This window comes from Panulirus ornatus, chromosome 40 (assembly GCF_036320965.1).
Source record: "Panulirus ornatus isolate Po-2019 chromosome 40, ASM3632096v1, whole genome shotgun sequence".
Taxonomy (NCBI): domain Eukaryota; kingdom Metazoa; phylum Arthropoda; class Malacostraca; order Decapoda; family Palinuridae; genus Panulirus; species Panulirus ornatus.
Window position 1 is genome coordinate 13608611 of NC_092263.1, and position 17637 is coordinate 13626247.

The window sequence follows — 17637 nt, forward strand, 5'->3', positions numbered from 1 at the left end:
TTTCCTTTTTGCTTTCATAACAATAGATAAGTTTAATTTTTTTGTGACAATTAATTTTCAACTCCATCTACTCATACATTATCACTTGATTCTAATCTGTATGGGGCGGCTAGAATGCAAAATGGAAACTATTGGTAAATGATGTTTTTTTTATAACTGGTATCCTAATCTCCATTACCACAATGACTGGCAAGGAGTAGGGTTGCTCATATCCTAGAAATCCATTAATGATCCTACTATCCTAATATCCTTTCAGTTGTAATCAATGCCATGCAATTAACACCAGCTTTAACGATTGGAAATTGTGGTCAAAACATCAAAAACTACTAAATTTTCATTGAAATCTTTGGAAAACATTGAACACTCCGGGAATCTTGTATTATTACATGAAGGAACATTGCATGCAAATGTTGTCAAAATGGTAAATTAATATTTGGAGAAATGACAGTCCTCTCTCTCTCTAACATGGCTGTTTCAAAGGGTATATGAGCTACATAGGTACACAGAGCCAAGGTCCTAACAAGGTAATCTGGCCTTAACAGATCCTATTAAAAGCATTAGGAGAAAAGGATAGTAAATCAAAAGGGTCCTCGACCCTTTGGTAATACACCATACAGGAAACAGGTAGGAAAAATACCTTGCAATAATAATATGGCTGAAGGAAATTTTGTAGGAAAGTCAGAAAGTAGAATGAACATGAATATATAAACATCCCATCGCCAAAGATGTCCATTATTCCTCTAGTCATGAACTAATATGGGTAAGACTTTAATGCATTGCACAACCCACGAAAATCCACCCTTTTAAAGTTAGGGATGATAATACTGATTTTACGGAGGCATGTTTTATGACTTACACTGAAATTAACCATTTTATGGTCATATGTACCTAGACACTCACCAACATGAGTATTCATTGCTAAGAAGAGGGATGTAAGACCTAAAATAAATATATTAGCTTCCCTTGTCAGCTCTGTGATGATTTGGTAGAGAAAATTGTCTTCAACAGTTTTTAAGCCCAGGTAATTCACTTTCTACACCTGAAACACCTTACCAGTTGAGTTCTGAAATAAACCAAAATCCCCCAGAATGATCACATCTCTGTCCTTTGTTGCTCATTGTAATCCCTCGCACTTGATAATGTAAATATCTGCCATCTGATTAGGGCATCTATAAACATCATTTACATATAGTGCCAATATTTACTGACTGAATAGGGTGTCTATATACAACATATATATAAAGTTTGGAAAACTATGTACTAGATGCAGATGCATTAGTTATATTTCAGTAAGATTTAGATGTGATTGTACATACTGCAGTTCCACCTCCTTGACTGTCTCTATCCCTTACGGCTGATTTATAGTCTTGCAAGATGTACTTACCTGCCCTTGTGTGTATGCAAACCAAACAATACAATAATTATCGGAGAAACTTTTATTTTCTTTTCTACAATTATTCCAAAGACAAAATGAAACAGTCTATGCGTTCTTTTCCACCTCACTAAAATAGTATTTGGAATCAAAAGTTCATTATATACACAGTGGCTATACAGCATGTGAAAACACCTAAAGCAGATACTATACATTCATTATCTGTGTAACTATTATAAACTTAGCCTATCAAAGTAATAAATAAACCATATATTAAAATGGTCATTCGATATAACAAGTAGAACTTGCATGAGGAATGCTGTACAACAGTAGGAAAGTAACGAGTGAATAGGATCATTTTATTGTGCACATTTGAAAACCTCATAACAACTGAATCGCATGGAACATCTTCCCTGTACAGCGCAATAGACTGTACGAGCAAATGACGTATAAGCAATTCATATCTAAAGAATAAGTACATCTCATTTGGGTAAACTATTGACCACTTTCAAATTCTACGTTCATTCACAAGTGACAGGTTCATGTAACATTTCTTGAAAGAACATAACAGGTATATAATCACAGTACTCTTTTCCTTATATGTGACAATATGACCAAAAAGACTTCATGCAGATTTAAATATCAACCATATCAAAATTCTACTACAAATTCATCTCAGAACATGGAAAACAGGCATGAATGTAAACAATATTCTAAACTATGCCCATTTCCAATCATTGAGTGATCAACACAAGTATACTTGGCAAATGATTAACCTTTCTGTTTTTAGGATTCATGCTAATGATTGACATACAAATTTCTCTCAGACCAATTTCTATAAATTTCAACTAGACTTTACCAATTTCTTGTATAAAAACTTTTGGCCATTTTGTATTTCTAATAATGCCACAAACATGACTGTATGTGATTCAGGAAAGCATTGTTAAAGAAAAGTTCCAACAATATCTTTAACAGTTTAGTTTGCATTTATCAAAGCCATTTCAATATAAAATACAGTATCTTCTCTCTGAGTCTCAGTATTTACTGACGCCAAAATTTAGCAATTGGTCCTGAGGGGCTGTACTTTAATATGTCAAGGTCAAAGTGTCCTTTGTCTCCCCAGAAAAAGACACGTGACTAGCTAAGACACAGATACAGCCAGAACACTCAAGACTGATCACTTAATTCATGATTTTGGATTAGATTCTATGAGCACTACTGGATGACAAAGAAAAGTAATACCACAATCATTTTACTTGACAAACTGTTTATCTCATTAATTAGTCGACACTGGTTTGAAAAACATCTAAAGTTGGGTAAAGTGACTCAAATACAAATGTACCTTCTTTTGCATGAATGATCACATATCTTCTTTGTAAATGGATCATATACATCTTATGTACACATTCTAAACACAACCATCTTTATCACTGTGTAGAACTTGAAGCACAGATACATGGATGAGAATGGAAGTGGCTGTATCTCTACTTCTTTGACTCCAACATAAGGCAGTACGTTTGTGATTAGATCTCTTTGCTGACTTAGGCAAATATATATTCTACATTTTTTCTGTTAAAAAATAGCATTCGTGTAAATGGTTGTGCTTTTCCAACATCAACAGTGCAAGAATACCACAAAAGCTGATGTATTTTTTTTTATTCACAATAAGTGCACCGAGAAGTGCCACAGAAGTCCGTAAATACTGACGACTGCTTATCACAATGCAACCTATTTCTTGTCTACTGCTTCCACTGATAGTTTATCCACATTTCAGTGTCATTCCTTTATATCAGCAAAGTATCAGTAAATTACTCAGTAATATCAACTATTATGATGGTGCAATAGATTGTCACACACAATATATACAAATACTCTTTGGAAAGGCTTTTACTGATATGAAGTTGCACATATTCAATACAGTTCTGTGCCAAAAAACTGGCTATGCAGTATATGAGAAAAAATGTCCCACTAAGAGTCAATGGATAGTATTTTTTTTTTTCAAAGTCCTTAGTCTAACAAACCGTAATGAACATTTTATCTCACTAATCTCAAACAATCTTCATGAAACTGCATCGGTGGTGATGAGCTACAAGATGAACCGCCATGAGACTTGGCTTTTCTTCTACGACAAGGGAAAAGACAAGCTTCATGTAAGCTCATGTGCTACTTGTGTATATCAATGAAAAATGATTTTTCATTAGTTGGCCTTAAAGCTGTTATTGCTAGTTCTTGATGTAGAGATGCTTATAGTTTAGAGTTAGCATTATCATTGTGCAGAGGAATACCTGTTTTAAGTTTTACATTGCATTCTTTATATGAACACTAGTGAAGCACAAATTATGTAATGCTCATCATCAAATACACTATGCATATGTACATGTGTGTATTCATTTAACCTGATGACACTGTACAACTCAGTATAAACCAACATTTCTATTAATTCACATGAAAAGTGTTTCATAACTGGTTACAAATACTCATGAAGGAACTATGTGCATCTAATTTTATGATATATTTAAGATATAAGGACAATATAAAATACTGTACATTATTTTCTAGAAAGACCTGGAAATAATGTCAACATTGTTTCCATTATTTATTATCAACAATTACTACAGTATCTAGGACTAGGTTGCAGCTTTAAAGATCATGAAAGATATAAAAATATTTGAAATTCACAAAAAAATTTAATGTCAATACATATATGTATATATATACATGTGTGTATATATATTTATATATAGAGATATCTTTATATATCATTATCCACTTAACTGGTACCAAATATCTTACAAAATCCACATACAATTGTGGATATAAAGGTACCTGGATACATGGAATGATTACAAAATAAAATAATACTTCCTGACAAGAGATGGAATGTACAGTACAAAAACTATTAGGGTTGCACATATGGTTGTTATAAGAACAATCCACTCCATGTAAAGACCATAACTTTGGAAGGCGTAGGTCAGGGCACAAACAAATTCAGGTCAGCAGAGGTCAACAGGTGTCACCCTGGTTCTGAAGTAACGAGATCTGAGTTTATTCACACTTGGGCCAAAATTCCTCTTGACCCCACTATCAGAACCTAAAAAACAGATTCGTTGCTCAAATCTGAAGTAAAAAAACCTTCAGCAACATGAAATTCTTGCAATCACAAAATCCCAACAAATACAGCAAGTCTCTCGATTAAATCTTTATTGTTAATCAACTGTCTTTATCACCAGTAGTTAATACTATTTGTTATATAATCACTAGCATTCTCTTCCTATCCTCTTCTGCATGACCTCATGTGACATCACATAAGTAAGGCAACATCAGGTGCCATGAGGTGATATCAAGATGTCGTGGTGACAGTGAGATAACAATGTCTTCATCCCACTTCAGGGGACGTCCACGGCAAATTTCATACATCCCTGTTATCAAAGAATTGCATGTAAGACAAATCTGTACAAGAGCTGAATAAAAGCAGACATCTGACATGATGCAAGCCATTTGGAAATGGACAAATCCTTGTATATGACAAATTAAGGGAAAACTCTTGCTGACACTTCTAGATACTTAGATGTGACCATCTAACAAATATAGAAAACTTTAGAACATGAAAGTATTACATTCCATGGATGGCTGGATGCCTAACATTCAATGTCCATGTCCTTCTTCATGAAGACTACCAAATAAAATTATAAAGTATCTAAGGGTTTAGTAAGGATAAGGATATATGGGGTATACTGCATGTGGCATCAATCCCAGTGGCACAGTAAACATTTTCAGGTTATCTTCTGGGGACTTTTAAATATTTCCAATCACTTGTATCAAATGGAGCTGTTTAGGAACACCAGTGGATGGCAGTGTACATAAATCTAAGGATTCTATTCTGTATAAAGGTTCTTCATGCATAGTTCTTAATGATATACCTAAATGTATTCTACTTGCATGCAGGAGAGAAACTGAGCAAACTGAAGTTCTACTTACGAAGCTTCGACAGAAGCATCGTTGAGTAAGATCTCTCTCATTCTCATGTTGTCTGGTTTCACTGGGGCACTTTCTGAAGGTGAAGTAGAGGACATATTTGAAGAGGAAGAAGAGGTGGCACCCTCTGTAACAGTGATCTGTACCGAGGAGATACCTGGGTCTGTCTCTGACACATCTATCTTCACTAAATTCTCACAAGCTTCACTTGGCTGTTGGAAAAAATGATATAACATATTCATATTTCCCATCACTTATGTTCCATGTGTACTCTTGCACCTTACCAGAACAAAGATCTTTAACTTTTTCATTAATTATGAAGTCCCCACTAAAGTCACATATTTCAAACCTGCAAATGGACAAACATTTTCTATAAAACTAATATCTTATTGTTTTCATCAATCAAAACATTCTTGATACTTCCTCATTTTGTAAAATCTGAGTTTTGTTCTGGCAAAAAACATACTGTATTATCACCATTCTGGTGTGAGAATCATTTACCTAAAATCAATGGTTGACAACAAGTTCATGTGCTCCATGTTGTTAGTCACATCAATTCAAAACAGACAGGTTACGAGTAATCATCATATCAATGAAAGCATAATGCAATGATATGATGAAGAATGCATTCTCAATATCAATGCATTTTTATGAAGCAAGCTGCTGATCCACAGGTAAAGTGCACATGGAAAAGAATATGAAAGCTCGGAAAGGGGGACCAAGAAGGTGGAGAAAAGTCCTAAAAGAGTATGATTGTGGTGGAATAATCTGATCAAAATGTACATCAAAGGATTTGAACATTGATAATTCTCATTTTATAAACATGTGTGTTTATCTAGATTTTCATGATAGAAATGGAGAGAAACATGAGTCATAAGCCATATAAGTAATCTGCTTTTGACAAGAACAACAGTTTCTGACATACAGAGACACCATTTTCAAGGGGAAACAATCAAATAATTAGTGACCAAGTCCAACACATTTACTTTAGATATATGGATCCCAGTGGAATAGTAAAAGTTTAGAATGTCAACCAATCATGATAAAGCATGACAGAAACTCCATTATGTATGCATAGCCTGCTCCTTCTTCACTCCTAAAACAGTCATCAAAGTCAAAAGAACAAAAAAAAAAGGAACAGTTAAAGTAATGTTCAAGTGTGATAGGTAGGAGAAGAGAGTTGTAGAGATGTACATCATTATTCATTAAGACTCTTTGCACATTCAGTTGTTTAAATTAAAAGATACACACCATGCAGTCCAGTCCAGTCAAAAGCAGCTGCACTCTAAACGCAGAATTCCTGAATACTTAACAAGCAACCACACCAACATCTTCCACAAACTTGCCAGACAAAGAGCCCTATTTTATAAGAGACACACTACATCCTCCTGCCCTAACAGGATCACAGGGTTCATGGCCTTTATGCTGGCTTACATCAGAAAATTTCTATACTGGCCAGAAATGGTAGGTCCAGGAGAATGTCACAGTGGGGTTGATGGATGCGTGTTGTGTACGTGTCCCTTAATCACACAATTTAAATGAATACACATGGAGGTAGGATGGAACTCCTGCACTGCCACAGAGCAGCTCCCCACAAAAGACAATCAACTAAATACACTGGCGGTGATAATAAATATGTATTGGGTTATTGTCAAACTCAGGGTAATTAATCAGGCTTCGCTTCACGAGAACCAATTTAGTAAAAACATTAAAATAAGAATTGAATTTCTCTCCAGCTCAGATTAATCAATCAGGCCTTACTCTGGAAGCACTGGTTCAGTAGGCATTCACATGTGTACAAAAGACTGGTAAGCTAAACACAGATACCTCTAATCTCCACAGAATTTCACAAAATCACCACTGTGAAACATCCAAAGATATTTCTCGATGAAGCTACATGACAAACAATTCAACTCAACAGCACTGTAAAAAAAGAAGCAAAAAAGATTTCCTGTATTCAAATACACACGCTATTTTGCTCAAATTTTACAGTTCAGGTAGAGCCATGATGATGTATGAACCTTTCAACTTTATAGTTTGCATAGATGCTGTCAAAGGCATTGTTAGTAATGTAATTATCAACAGATCCCTCTTCCACACAGTTATTACAATTCCTCACTGAAGAAAGGGCTAGACATTTATACTTCTTTTTATGTTTCTAAGAGAAAAAAAAGTTGATACACCGCTCTCCCATAAGCAGTTCTGCTTTCTTATCCCACCACTGTCCACCCTTCCTCACACAACCTCCTTCCATCTTCTGCACAGTACAATTTCAAGTGCATGCACAAAAACTACTTCCTCAGATACCTTGAATTCCCCTCCTGCTCTTCATGTTTGATTTATGCTCATCATAAGCCATTATTACAAAAATCATAAGCCATAATAAAAATAATAATAATAACAATAATGGAAATAAATATATCATCCATAGATCTCAACCTATAAAATCATAAAGTTCTGTATTTGCCAGTAATCTCTACCTTACCATGAAGATGTTGCTCAAAAATGGATATTCATCAGGTCACATGAATTCTCCACTTACCTCAGGGGTGCTGTTGGGCTGGGTGATGTACTGGGAGCACACACCCAGGGTGATGTCCGAGTCATGGCAGATGTAAGTGGTGGAGATGTGTGGCGATATTTTCAGGCTTGTACAGTCACTCACAGTTAGGTCCACCACTGTGGCGGCCTCGCCATCGGCTGGCAGGTAGGTGAAGGTTTTTTTAAAAAAAATATATAAATCTACCGGGTAAATTTACCGGGTACTTGTTATCTAACAAAGCTGTAAGAACAGAAACTAAAACACAGTGCACTGGAATCCATCGCTTACTTCATATATGAAACAGTAATTAGTCGAGGTGTGTGTTGGGGTGTTAGTGAACAACGGTTCCATCATCATACCTTCATTATCATCAATATTTTCCAAGGCCTCAACTTCAGACCCCATAGAACGATGGAGGGAAGAGGTGGATGAGACACCAGAGGAGCTGTGCACTGACTCACACGAGACATTCTTGACTGCGTGTTTGTGGCGACCCAACTTCCCATGTTCATTACCAAGGTCTCTAGAAGATGGGGGAGGACCCTGCCCGTAATTCCAGGAGAGGCGCTTGTGGATGGTGGCATCCTTGGTGTCTTGTTTCTGTGGTGTGAAAGACCAATTTAAGGGGATTGCTGAAGACCATGCATGGCTAAAACTTGAGCGGACAGAAGTGAGAGGACTCATGAAACTCAACTTAAATTCTCATACAATTATAGAATATCTAATATCAGTAATAACTTGATTTGAAAGTTTCTTTGGGTGTAATTTGTATAACATTAATTCATAAAATCTCAATAACCTGGAGTCAAAACTGTAAACAGACAGATTAGCAACCAACATCAATACACACAGAGAAACGGGAAAGCAAAAATTAACAGCAATCATAATTCAAAAGCTAAAGCATGATACGAAAGCATATAATCTGAAGTGTTTCATTCATACATCATTAGGAAATAAAGAATTAATGAAGCATTCATCACAATGTTAGGTTAAATATAAATTTCTGAAGTAGGATTTAAGGCAGTGATGGCTATGTTAAATATATAATTTTCTAAAGTAGGCTTTAAGGCGGTGATTGCTACATAAAATATAATTGTTTAAAGTAGGCATTAGGTTGTTATAGCTAGGTTAAATATCATTTTCTAAAGTAGGAATTAGGCCAGTGATAGCAAGGTTAAATGTAATTTTCTAATGAAGGCATTAGCCGGTGATAGCTAGGTTAAATATTATTCTAAAGAAAGCATTAGGCCGGTAACGGCTAGATTAAATATAATTTTCTAAAGTAGGCATGCTGAGTTAAATTTTCTAAAGTAGGCATTAGAAAGGCATTTAGAGAGGTGATTAGACTGAAGAATGCTAGGTTAAATATAATTTTCTAAAGGAGTCATTAGGCCGTTCAAGGCTAGGTTAAATATAATTTTCTACAGGAGACCTCAGACCAGTGAATGCTAGGTTATGTATAATTTCCGTGCTGCTAGGTTGAATGTAATTTTCGTGCTGCTTGGTTAAATATAATTTCCGTGCTGCTAGGTTAAATGCAAATCTCGTGCTGCTAGGTTAAAGGTAATTCCCGTGCTGCTAGGTTAAATGTAATTCTCGCTGCTAGGTTAAATGTAATTCCCGTGCTGCTAGGTTAAATGTAATTCTCGTGCTGCTGTTAAGTGTAATTCTCGTGCTGCTAGATTAAATGTAATTCTCGTTCTGCTAGCTTAAATGTAATTCTCGTGCTATGTTAAGTGTAATTCTCGTGCTGCTACGTTAAGCGTCATTCCCGTGTGCCAGGTTAAATGTTATTCCCGTGCTGCTATGTTAAATGTAATTCTCGTGCTGCTAGGTTAAGTGTCATTCTCGTGCTGCAGGTTAAATGTGATTCCCGTTGCTACGTTAAATGTAATTCCCGTGCTGCTACGTTAAGTGTCAATCTCGTGCTGCTAGGTTAAATGTGATTATCGTGTGCTAGGTTAAATGTAATTACTGTGCTGCTAGGTTAAATGTAATTACTGTGCTCCTAGGTTAAATGTAATTACTGTGCTGCTAGGTTAAATGTAATTACTGTGCTGCTAGGTTAAATGTAATTCTCGTGTTGCTAGCTTAAATCTAATTCTTTTCTCTCTAGAGAAAGCATCGCGTCATCGAATCTGACATCAGTCAACTCTTGATGCTATGCTACGTGTATGTATGTGTATGTATATATGTATGTCTATATATATTTCTATATATACCTTGATATCATCTATAGCCCCAGCGGTATGGTAACGTCGATTATCCATCCTGTCCGTACGGTACACACGGCGAGGACCTCCCCGACCAGGGTCCTCCTGTTCACTTTGGTCTACCACCTCTTGAGGTGACCCTGCCATGGAAGTGACATGCCGGGTCTTGATTAAGGGCGGATTGCGTGACTGTGGCACAGGCGCTGAGCGGCGGAGGGTACGTGGCGAAGGTGGAGGGTAGGAGACGCCCCTGTTGCAGGGGGACAGCGCTTTCGAGTTGGTCGTACCATTGGCGCCCGGGACGCGCAGGGAGTGGGCCGACTCGACTGTTAAGTTGGGGAGAGACTGCCCCGTGGAATAGGGTGGGGTGACACTAAGTGTATTGGGTGTTTTGGGGAAGCCCGGCCGGCGGTCGGGGCGTGGGGACAGGGCGCCACAGCCGCCCCCTTCCAGCGACCGGGACCTCTGGATCTCGGGCAAGGCTACGGTAGAGTCATCGCTGGACGCACTGGAGGCCCTAACCTCGCTCATGTCAATGCTCGGGTGGTGCTGGGTGGCCGGAGAGGACTCGTTCAAGTCTATGGAGCCAGAGTGCGAGTGGGCGAGGCTCGAGACCCTGGACGCTCGAGAGGAACCGGAGCGAGGGGAGCGAGGCGCCCCTAAGTGTCCAACGCCGCAGGTCATGTCGTCGTAGACCAGGGCGTCCTGCGCCTGTTGCGCCTCCTTGTACTGCTCCTTGGCTCGCTTTAGGGTGTCGAACCACGTTCTGGGAAAGGGAAGAAGGGAGAGATAAAATACATCAAACCTCCATTGCCAAACTGATCAAAACAGGACCAGAACATCTAATAGACCAATCTAAAGGTGACTAAAGAGAAGAAGACATTTAAATACATTTTCTTCCTACCCCAAAGCTCAAACATCTATATAATACTCTCCACAGTAAAAGGAATCACAAATACCATATTTTTCCCCCAATGACAGACACGAAAGTTGCTACGGGTTTTATGAGACCTGTGAGTACGTTGGTCTGGGCACTGGAGTGTGAAGGCAGCCACGGCAACATTCCATTCGTTGATGGACACCAGTCCAATGGAGGTGTTATCTTTCAGTTCCACCAGAACCAACCGCTCGACGTGATATGGTGGTCGCACGATCTGGCGAGGCAATAATAATAATAATAATAATGCATTAGACTCTTCTTGTGTTATGCTATACCATCATCACTTGTCTCATGCTATACACATCACAACACTAACTTATGCTATACACATCACAACACTAACTTATGCTATAAACATCACAACACTGTCGCATACTATACACATCACAACACTAACTTATGCTATGCACATCACAACACTTGTCTTATGCTATACACATCACAACACTGTCTCATGCTATAAACATCACACTGTCGCATACTATACACATCACAACACTAGGTTATGCTATACACATCACAACACTAACTTATGCTATGCACATCACAACACTTGTCTTATGCTATACACATCACAACACTGCCTCATGCTATACACTTCACAATACTATCTCATGTTATGCACATCGTAATGTTGCATCAAAATCAGTTCTGTCTGATGAGGAAACGAGTTAAGAAATATCACATTATGGTTAGGTTAGGTTAGGTTAGGTTAGGAGTAATCTACTACGCTTCAGTCCATAAAATAAATATATATCATTTCCTCCATCAGGACCAGTGCACAAATCATAATTCCATGTTTTTTTTTTTAAAAAAAAGATATATACATTATCCTACATTTATATAAACATTCTAAAGAGCGGAGTTTGGGCCTTCAGCAGTGGCACACAGTGTCAACAAACCTCATAATTCATGCATGAGTTAGCCTCATATGTAACTCGTACCAGATCAAAGCATATACTGAGAATTAATACTACATAAGCAAGGGACAAGTATTCTGGTGCAATGATATATATATATATATATATATATATATATATATATATATATATATATATATATATATATAAATTCATTCACATGTTTTACTCAGCACCTAAAACGCATATGTATTTTTTTTGGAAATGTCTTGCACATATTCTTCAAATATTGTGAAAAATTATATTAATAAAGGAGAGCTTGGACTTGTAGTTTAGCTAGTGTGAATAATAATTCACTACAGGTACGATAAAGATGATTATTATTTCGCCAATTCTCATCTTCTCAGAATTAATTAGAAGAAATGAATGAGATCAAATAATTTCTTGTTGTACTGGAGGGAACTTTTTCAAAGCACTAAAAATAAGAAAAAGACGACGAAAGATCAACAAGGGAACTCTTTTTTTTTTTTTTACCTTGACCTTCTCCGCCTTCCGTTGCGTGACCTTTGTGATGAGAAGGAGGTCAGTGAAGAGGAAGACGTGAACGTCCATCTTCGAGGTGTGTGGGTCCCTGAGTCTCAGGTCACCGTGGTGGAGCAGGTGTCTAGGCAGGTGTTCCGGGCACCCAGGCATAGGTTGGGTCAAATTGAGGTCAGAATAATTCCTAACCACACGTTCTAACTCGTCATCCCTCGCCTCCTGTTGTGAGGGGACGTTAAAGAAGAATGAGTGCCTCCTGTTGTGAGGGACGTCAAGAGATGTTGTGAGTGCCTCCTGTTGTGAGGGTCGACAAGGCACATTAAGAAATGGGATTCGACAAAACACTCAGACCTGGCCCCACTTTGAGTCGACAATGAGGGTATGGAGAAGAGAGGAAATGGTAAATACTTTTCTAATTTCTTTAAGGTATGTGATGAAGGGTGGAATAGGGTCGTCATACCCTGAAACAAGAAAGGTGAAACATTGAAACACTGGACACAGGAGAAATTATACTAAAAAAGAAAAAAAATAGGGAAAGGTTTGACAAAATACTTTGATAGCAAATGACTTGAGAACACATGGAATAAATGGGAATGTTTCGAGTCCAGAAGAGAAGTTTAAAAGTTCATAAAACTGAGGAAGATATCATTATTGTGGACCCCGATGGTGTAGAACTTCCTCCACGTGAAGTTTTAAAGACAGAAAATATCCCAGTGATTCTCTCGTTAGTTTGAACAACATGGTTAACACAACAATTCCATAACTACCTGTGCATGAAAGGAACTGTACCCTACCCCACCTTAAAAATGAAAACCACAGCTTGTTAAGCCTCTATTAGCCTGGATACTGTGGCCTGCGCAGCTCTGTAGCTACATGGACACACTGACGCACACACTCACACACACAGGTGGATCGAACTGTACTCAACACAGCTTCGTACGCTTCGATTCTCTGTGGCTACATGGACACACACACTCACACAGGTGGATCGAACTGTACTCAACACAGCTTCGTAGGCCTCGATCCTCTGTGGCTACATGGACACACACTCACACAGGTGGATCGAACTGTACTCACCACGGCTTCGTAGGCCTCGATTCTCTGTGGCTACATGGACACACACACTCACACAGGTGGATCGAACTGTACTCACCACGGCTTCGTACGCTTCGATTCTCTTGGCGATGTCCCTCAGCCTTTCTTGTTCATGTTTGTGTCTGAGAGCAGAGTTCACATTGGAGACGAAGTTCTCCACGTGAGCGATCTGTAACAAGCAGGGAGAAAGGGGGAGTCACCATGAATGGTTCGTTAGGATTAATGGAGGAGGAGGAAGAGACAGGACACGACAGAAGGGAAAAATAATGGGTAGAGGACTTATCCTTGTAACCATCTAACGTGAGTAAGTGATTCATCCAATCATATTCAGTTCCTTGTAATCATTTAACGTGAGTATGGGATTAATCCAATCATATTCAGTGGGGAGGAGAGAGGGAATGGAGACGAGATAGTCAAATATTACACTGGGGGAAAAGATTAAAAAAAAAAAAATGGAGTATATATCATAACTATTTCTTTCTTTTTTTTTGTTATATTTGAATGGGTAACCTTCGTATTTCTGTCTGTCTGGCCCCAGACACCATTAGACAGTTGTTAAACCAAGAGCTTGTGAACTTAGAGGTTGTAATGTATTATATCATCAAATTAGCCGCCTTCATCGACATGTGGGGAACACGCGGGCAATATTCTTTCCCCACTATCCCCAGGGATCACATATAGATACATAACTATATATATAGACAGCACCATGAAGAATCTATGTCGAAAATATAGAACACTGCTTCCCTTGATCGACAGATACGGAATAGATGTGAAACGAATACTTTAAACATGTCATTATTTTCAGTCCAAATACGCGTAAGGAAGACGCAAGAATCCAAACACTTGGAAGTTGATTGGACAGAGGGAACCTGGTCCAATGATCATATCTTCAGAGTGAATGGAGTGGTAGAGTAAGGAGCCAGCCAACAAACTTGGCTCAAAGCTTTCACCGTGAAATCATTTGGGAAGGAAAAGACGTAAATATACATTATATAAATCAAATATGTATATATATTCCCTCGTGAGAAAATGGGAAAGTGGACAACGATTAATTTATCTTCATCATTGGATTCAGACACCATTATCATCACAGCCCGTTGAAGGGGAAGGCAGGGGAAAAAAAAAAAACATTAGTTCTATTCTAAGCGTTGGAGAAATTAAGTACACACACACACACACACACACACACACACACACACACACACACGACGGCATCCCCTTCACGGTTTCATTACATATATTGTATTTACCTCACTGAATATATATTAGAATACTAGGCTGGCTTAACGAAATTGGACCGGGGTTTACCTGTATGCCCGACATTCTTAATTAACCGTCTTCCTTCGCTTTGAAATTCCCGCGCGTGGAGCAGATGGCGCGGTCCATAAAAATATCCCGTTTTCTACAGGAATTTTTTTCACTTAAATTTTTTTTTTTTTTTTTTTTTTACGTAATTGAAATTTATGATATATGGAAAACCACATTATTGTGAGAATTTCCTTGATTTTGATGATCTATATAATGTAACAATTCTGTTCATGGATGATAGAGTTTAACATGTTCATTTTTGTCACCGAATTAAAAATGACTTAATATCCCGCGTTTACTGTAAATAGATGTTTTTTTTATGCTTTTTCCTTATATCCTTCTACATCTACGTTGTCTTGCAACATAGACATTGTTGAATACATTGCAGTCAGCCCCTATCGGTTGAGCACTTAAAAGTCCCGTTTTCTCTACATCTCCAACATCACTTTCCAAATCACATATATATAGGTATTCGTATTATAAATAATAACTTCGAATATCAATACATTGTCTAATGCATTTTTCATCTCTAACACAGTGCAATATCTCTTTTCAATTGCAGATAAGATTTTAATTATGGCTCTCTTATAATCTCATATTAATAAAGGCAAGATATCAAATTTTGATTAAAAAGACGTGGGTCTAAACACCAATTCGCGAGTTTCTGTTATTAGGACAAAATTTAGGTATGTCAATATATCTGTATTTGCAATAAAATGTCTAGGATTTTGAAGATATAAAGAACATTTATATTTTGAATATATATATATATTTTTTTGTGGCGTTATTGAATTTAAAAGTCTCCCTAGACAGACAGACAGACAGACAGACACAGACAGACACACACAGACACACACACACACACACACACACAAACGCACGCACATACACACACACACACACACACACACACACACACACACACACACACACACACACACACAAATACAGAAAAAGTGTAAAAAAAAAATATATTAGCCAAGTGAAGTCTCCCAGGCCATTGACCTGCTCCCATGGCCCCTTGGAGACTTGAAGGAATCCATAACCGAGCCAAATTTAGCCTTCCTTTATCTCTCAGCTCCTCAGTCAGCTAAAGCTGCCTTCGGAGGGAGCTCAGAGCCGATACGAAGCCAAGCTTCGCATGGCCCAAGCTTATAATGAGTGAACTAAGCTTGTATCGCTTAAATCCCCAGCTTGTGTAGCAGCTTAAGCTTATAGTTCATTAAGGAAGCCAAGTTTTCTTCTTAATAAAGGCTTGTGTTAAGCAAGGCTTGTGCGTGTTGAGTAAGCTGAGTCAAGTTTGAATACAGTAAGCTTAAGTCAAGCTCGAGTCCTTTCCACATCTTGTGTAAGCCCTCACCTGTTGTATCTTTACAGCCAAAGTTATTATTAGCGTTGTTATTTGGACTAATAGACTTATGTAGCAACGGGAGTACATATTCGTGCGTCCGACATGTACAAAAATTCCAGAAATAATGTATAATGATTTTTCAACGATGTAAATATGTTTGATCGGGAAGTTTTCCTTTTTACATTATTATATTGTAAATAAGTCAATGTATCCTTTTGAATTTTATGTCTAAAGACTCCTAAATAGTCCTTAAGCTAGACTTTGTACCAAAGATGATTAAAAGATATGCCATAAATCACATAAAAATCAATAGTAAAAATAATATGTAAAATATGGTATCTGTCTCCCGCGCTGCCGTCATCCCGCTGTCAGCCGTACGATACACTCAGAGTCCATCCTAAAAGCTCCCATTTATCCCCGATTAAACTTTAATCAAAACAAAACACATACATCACAACTTACCTCAAGAGCAATGAGAATCACGTCTTGTGAGTTGACGTGTCTCAAAATAACCCCTTAGGGATCGCTGGCCCTTTTATAAATGGCGGGAAGGAAGGGTTAATTTTCTAAAAAGGCTTCGCTATTATGGGGAAGACATATTTTTTCTTCCCTTTTGAACTATTCTTTTTCTTCTTTATTCCCTGGAGGTGCATCTTCACTCTGCCTGTGTCAGTGTAGAGGTGCTGGCGGTCGTTACAATGAGCGACCAGCCTTGTACACGCTTGTGTGAGCTGGGTCATTGTGTTCCATGGGTCACTGAGGCTTAAATGTGGAGCTCATACGATTACTGGCGTTCATTTCTGGCAGCTCATATAATTACTGGCGTTCATTTCTGGCAGCTCATATAATTACTGGCGTTCATTCCTGAGAACTCGTATGATTACTGGCGTTCATTCTGGCAGCTCATATAATTACTGGCGTTCATTTCTGGCAGCTCATACAATTACTGGCGTTCATTCGAGGCAGCTCACATAGCCTTGAGCACTCATAGGAACTCAAATAGCCCACGGGGGCTCACACGGACCAGCCCTACCCCTACCAGCGCTCACAATAGGGAGCTCAAGAGTCAAAGAGGCTCACATGGGCGCCCCCTGTGCTCACAAACGTGAGCTTACAGATAGCTACAAGCGCTCACGGAGCTCAGCGTACCGCTAGCTAACCTCCAGGCCTCCCTCCACCGCTATGTCTTAGCGTCTACCGCTAATCACAACTGTGGGGAGAGAGAGAGAGAGAGAGAGAGAGAGAGAGAGAGAGAGAGAGAGAGAGAGAGAGAGAGGAGAGAGAGAGAGAGAGAGAGAGAGAGAGAGAGAGAGAGAGAGAGAGAGAGAGAGAGAAAGAGAGAGAGATCAAATCAAATCTCAACCATACACTAACGAAAAACAAGATAAAAGATAGAAAGAAAGAAAGAAAGAAGGAGATTTAAGTTATAGGACTTTTA

The 17637-nt window shown here is 38.3% G+C and overlaps 1 protein-coding gene across 10 annotated transcripts in view; it reads right to left on the reverse strand.

Moving 5' to 3' along the window:
- Positions 1–1417: 1417 nt before the first annotated feature.
- The window catches only part of LOC139761441 (pleckstrin homology domain-containing family G member 5-like), a 593230-nt gene continuing 577010 nt past the window's right edge, over positions 1418–17637 (reverse strand). For 9 of the 10 annotated variants that reach the window (XM_071685644.1, XM_071685646.1, XM_071685647.1 and 6 more), the window contains 8 exons: positions 13596–13706; positions 12437–12661; positions 11114–11256; positions 10112–10868; positions 8249–8489; positions 7890–8047; positions 5351–5559; positions 1418–4791 (listed from right to left, as the gene is read on the reverse strand). In XM_071685644.1, the coding sequence (XP_071541745.1) occupies positions 4782–4791; positions 5351–5559; positions 7890–8047; positions 8249–8489; positions 10112–10868; positions 11114–11256; positions 12437–12661; positions 13596–13706 (1854 nt within the window). In that variant the 3' untranslated portion in view covers positions 1418–4781. The remainder of the gene's footprint in view (positions 4792–5350; positions 5560–7889; positions 8048–8248; positions 8490–10111; positions 10869–11113; positions 11257–12436; positions 12662–13595; positions 13707–17637) is intronic. The other variant, XM_071685649.1, reaches the window with a different exon arrangement.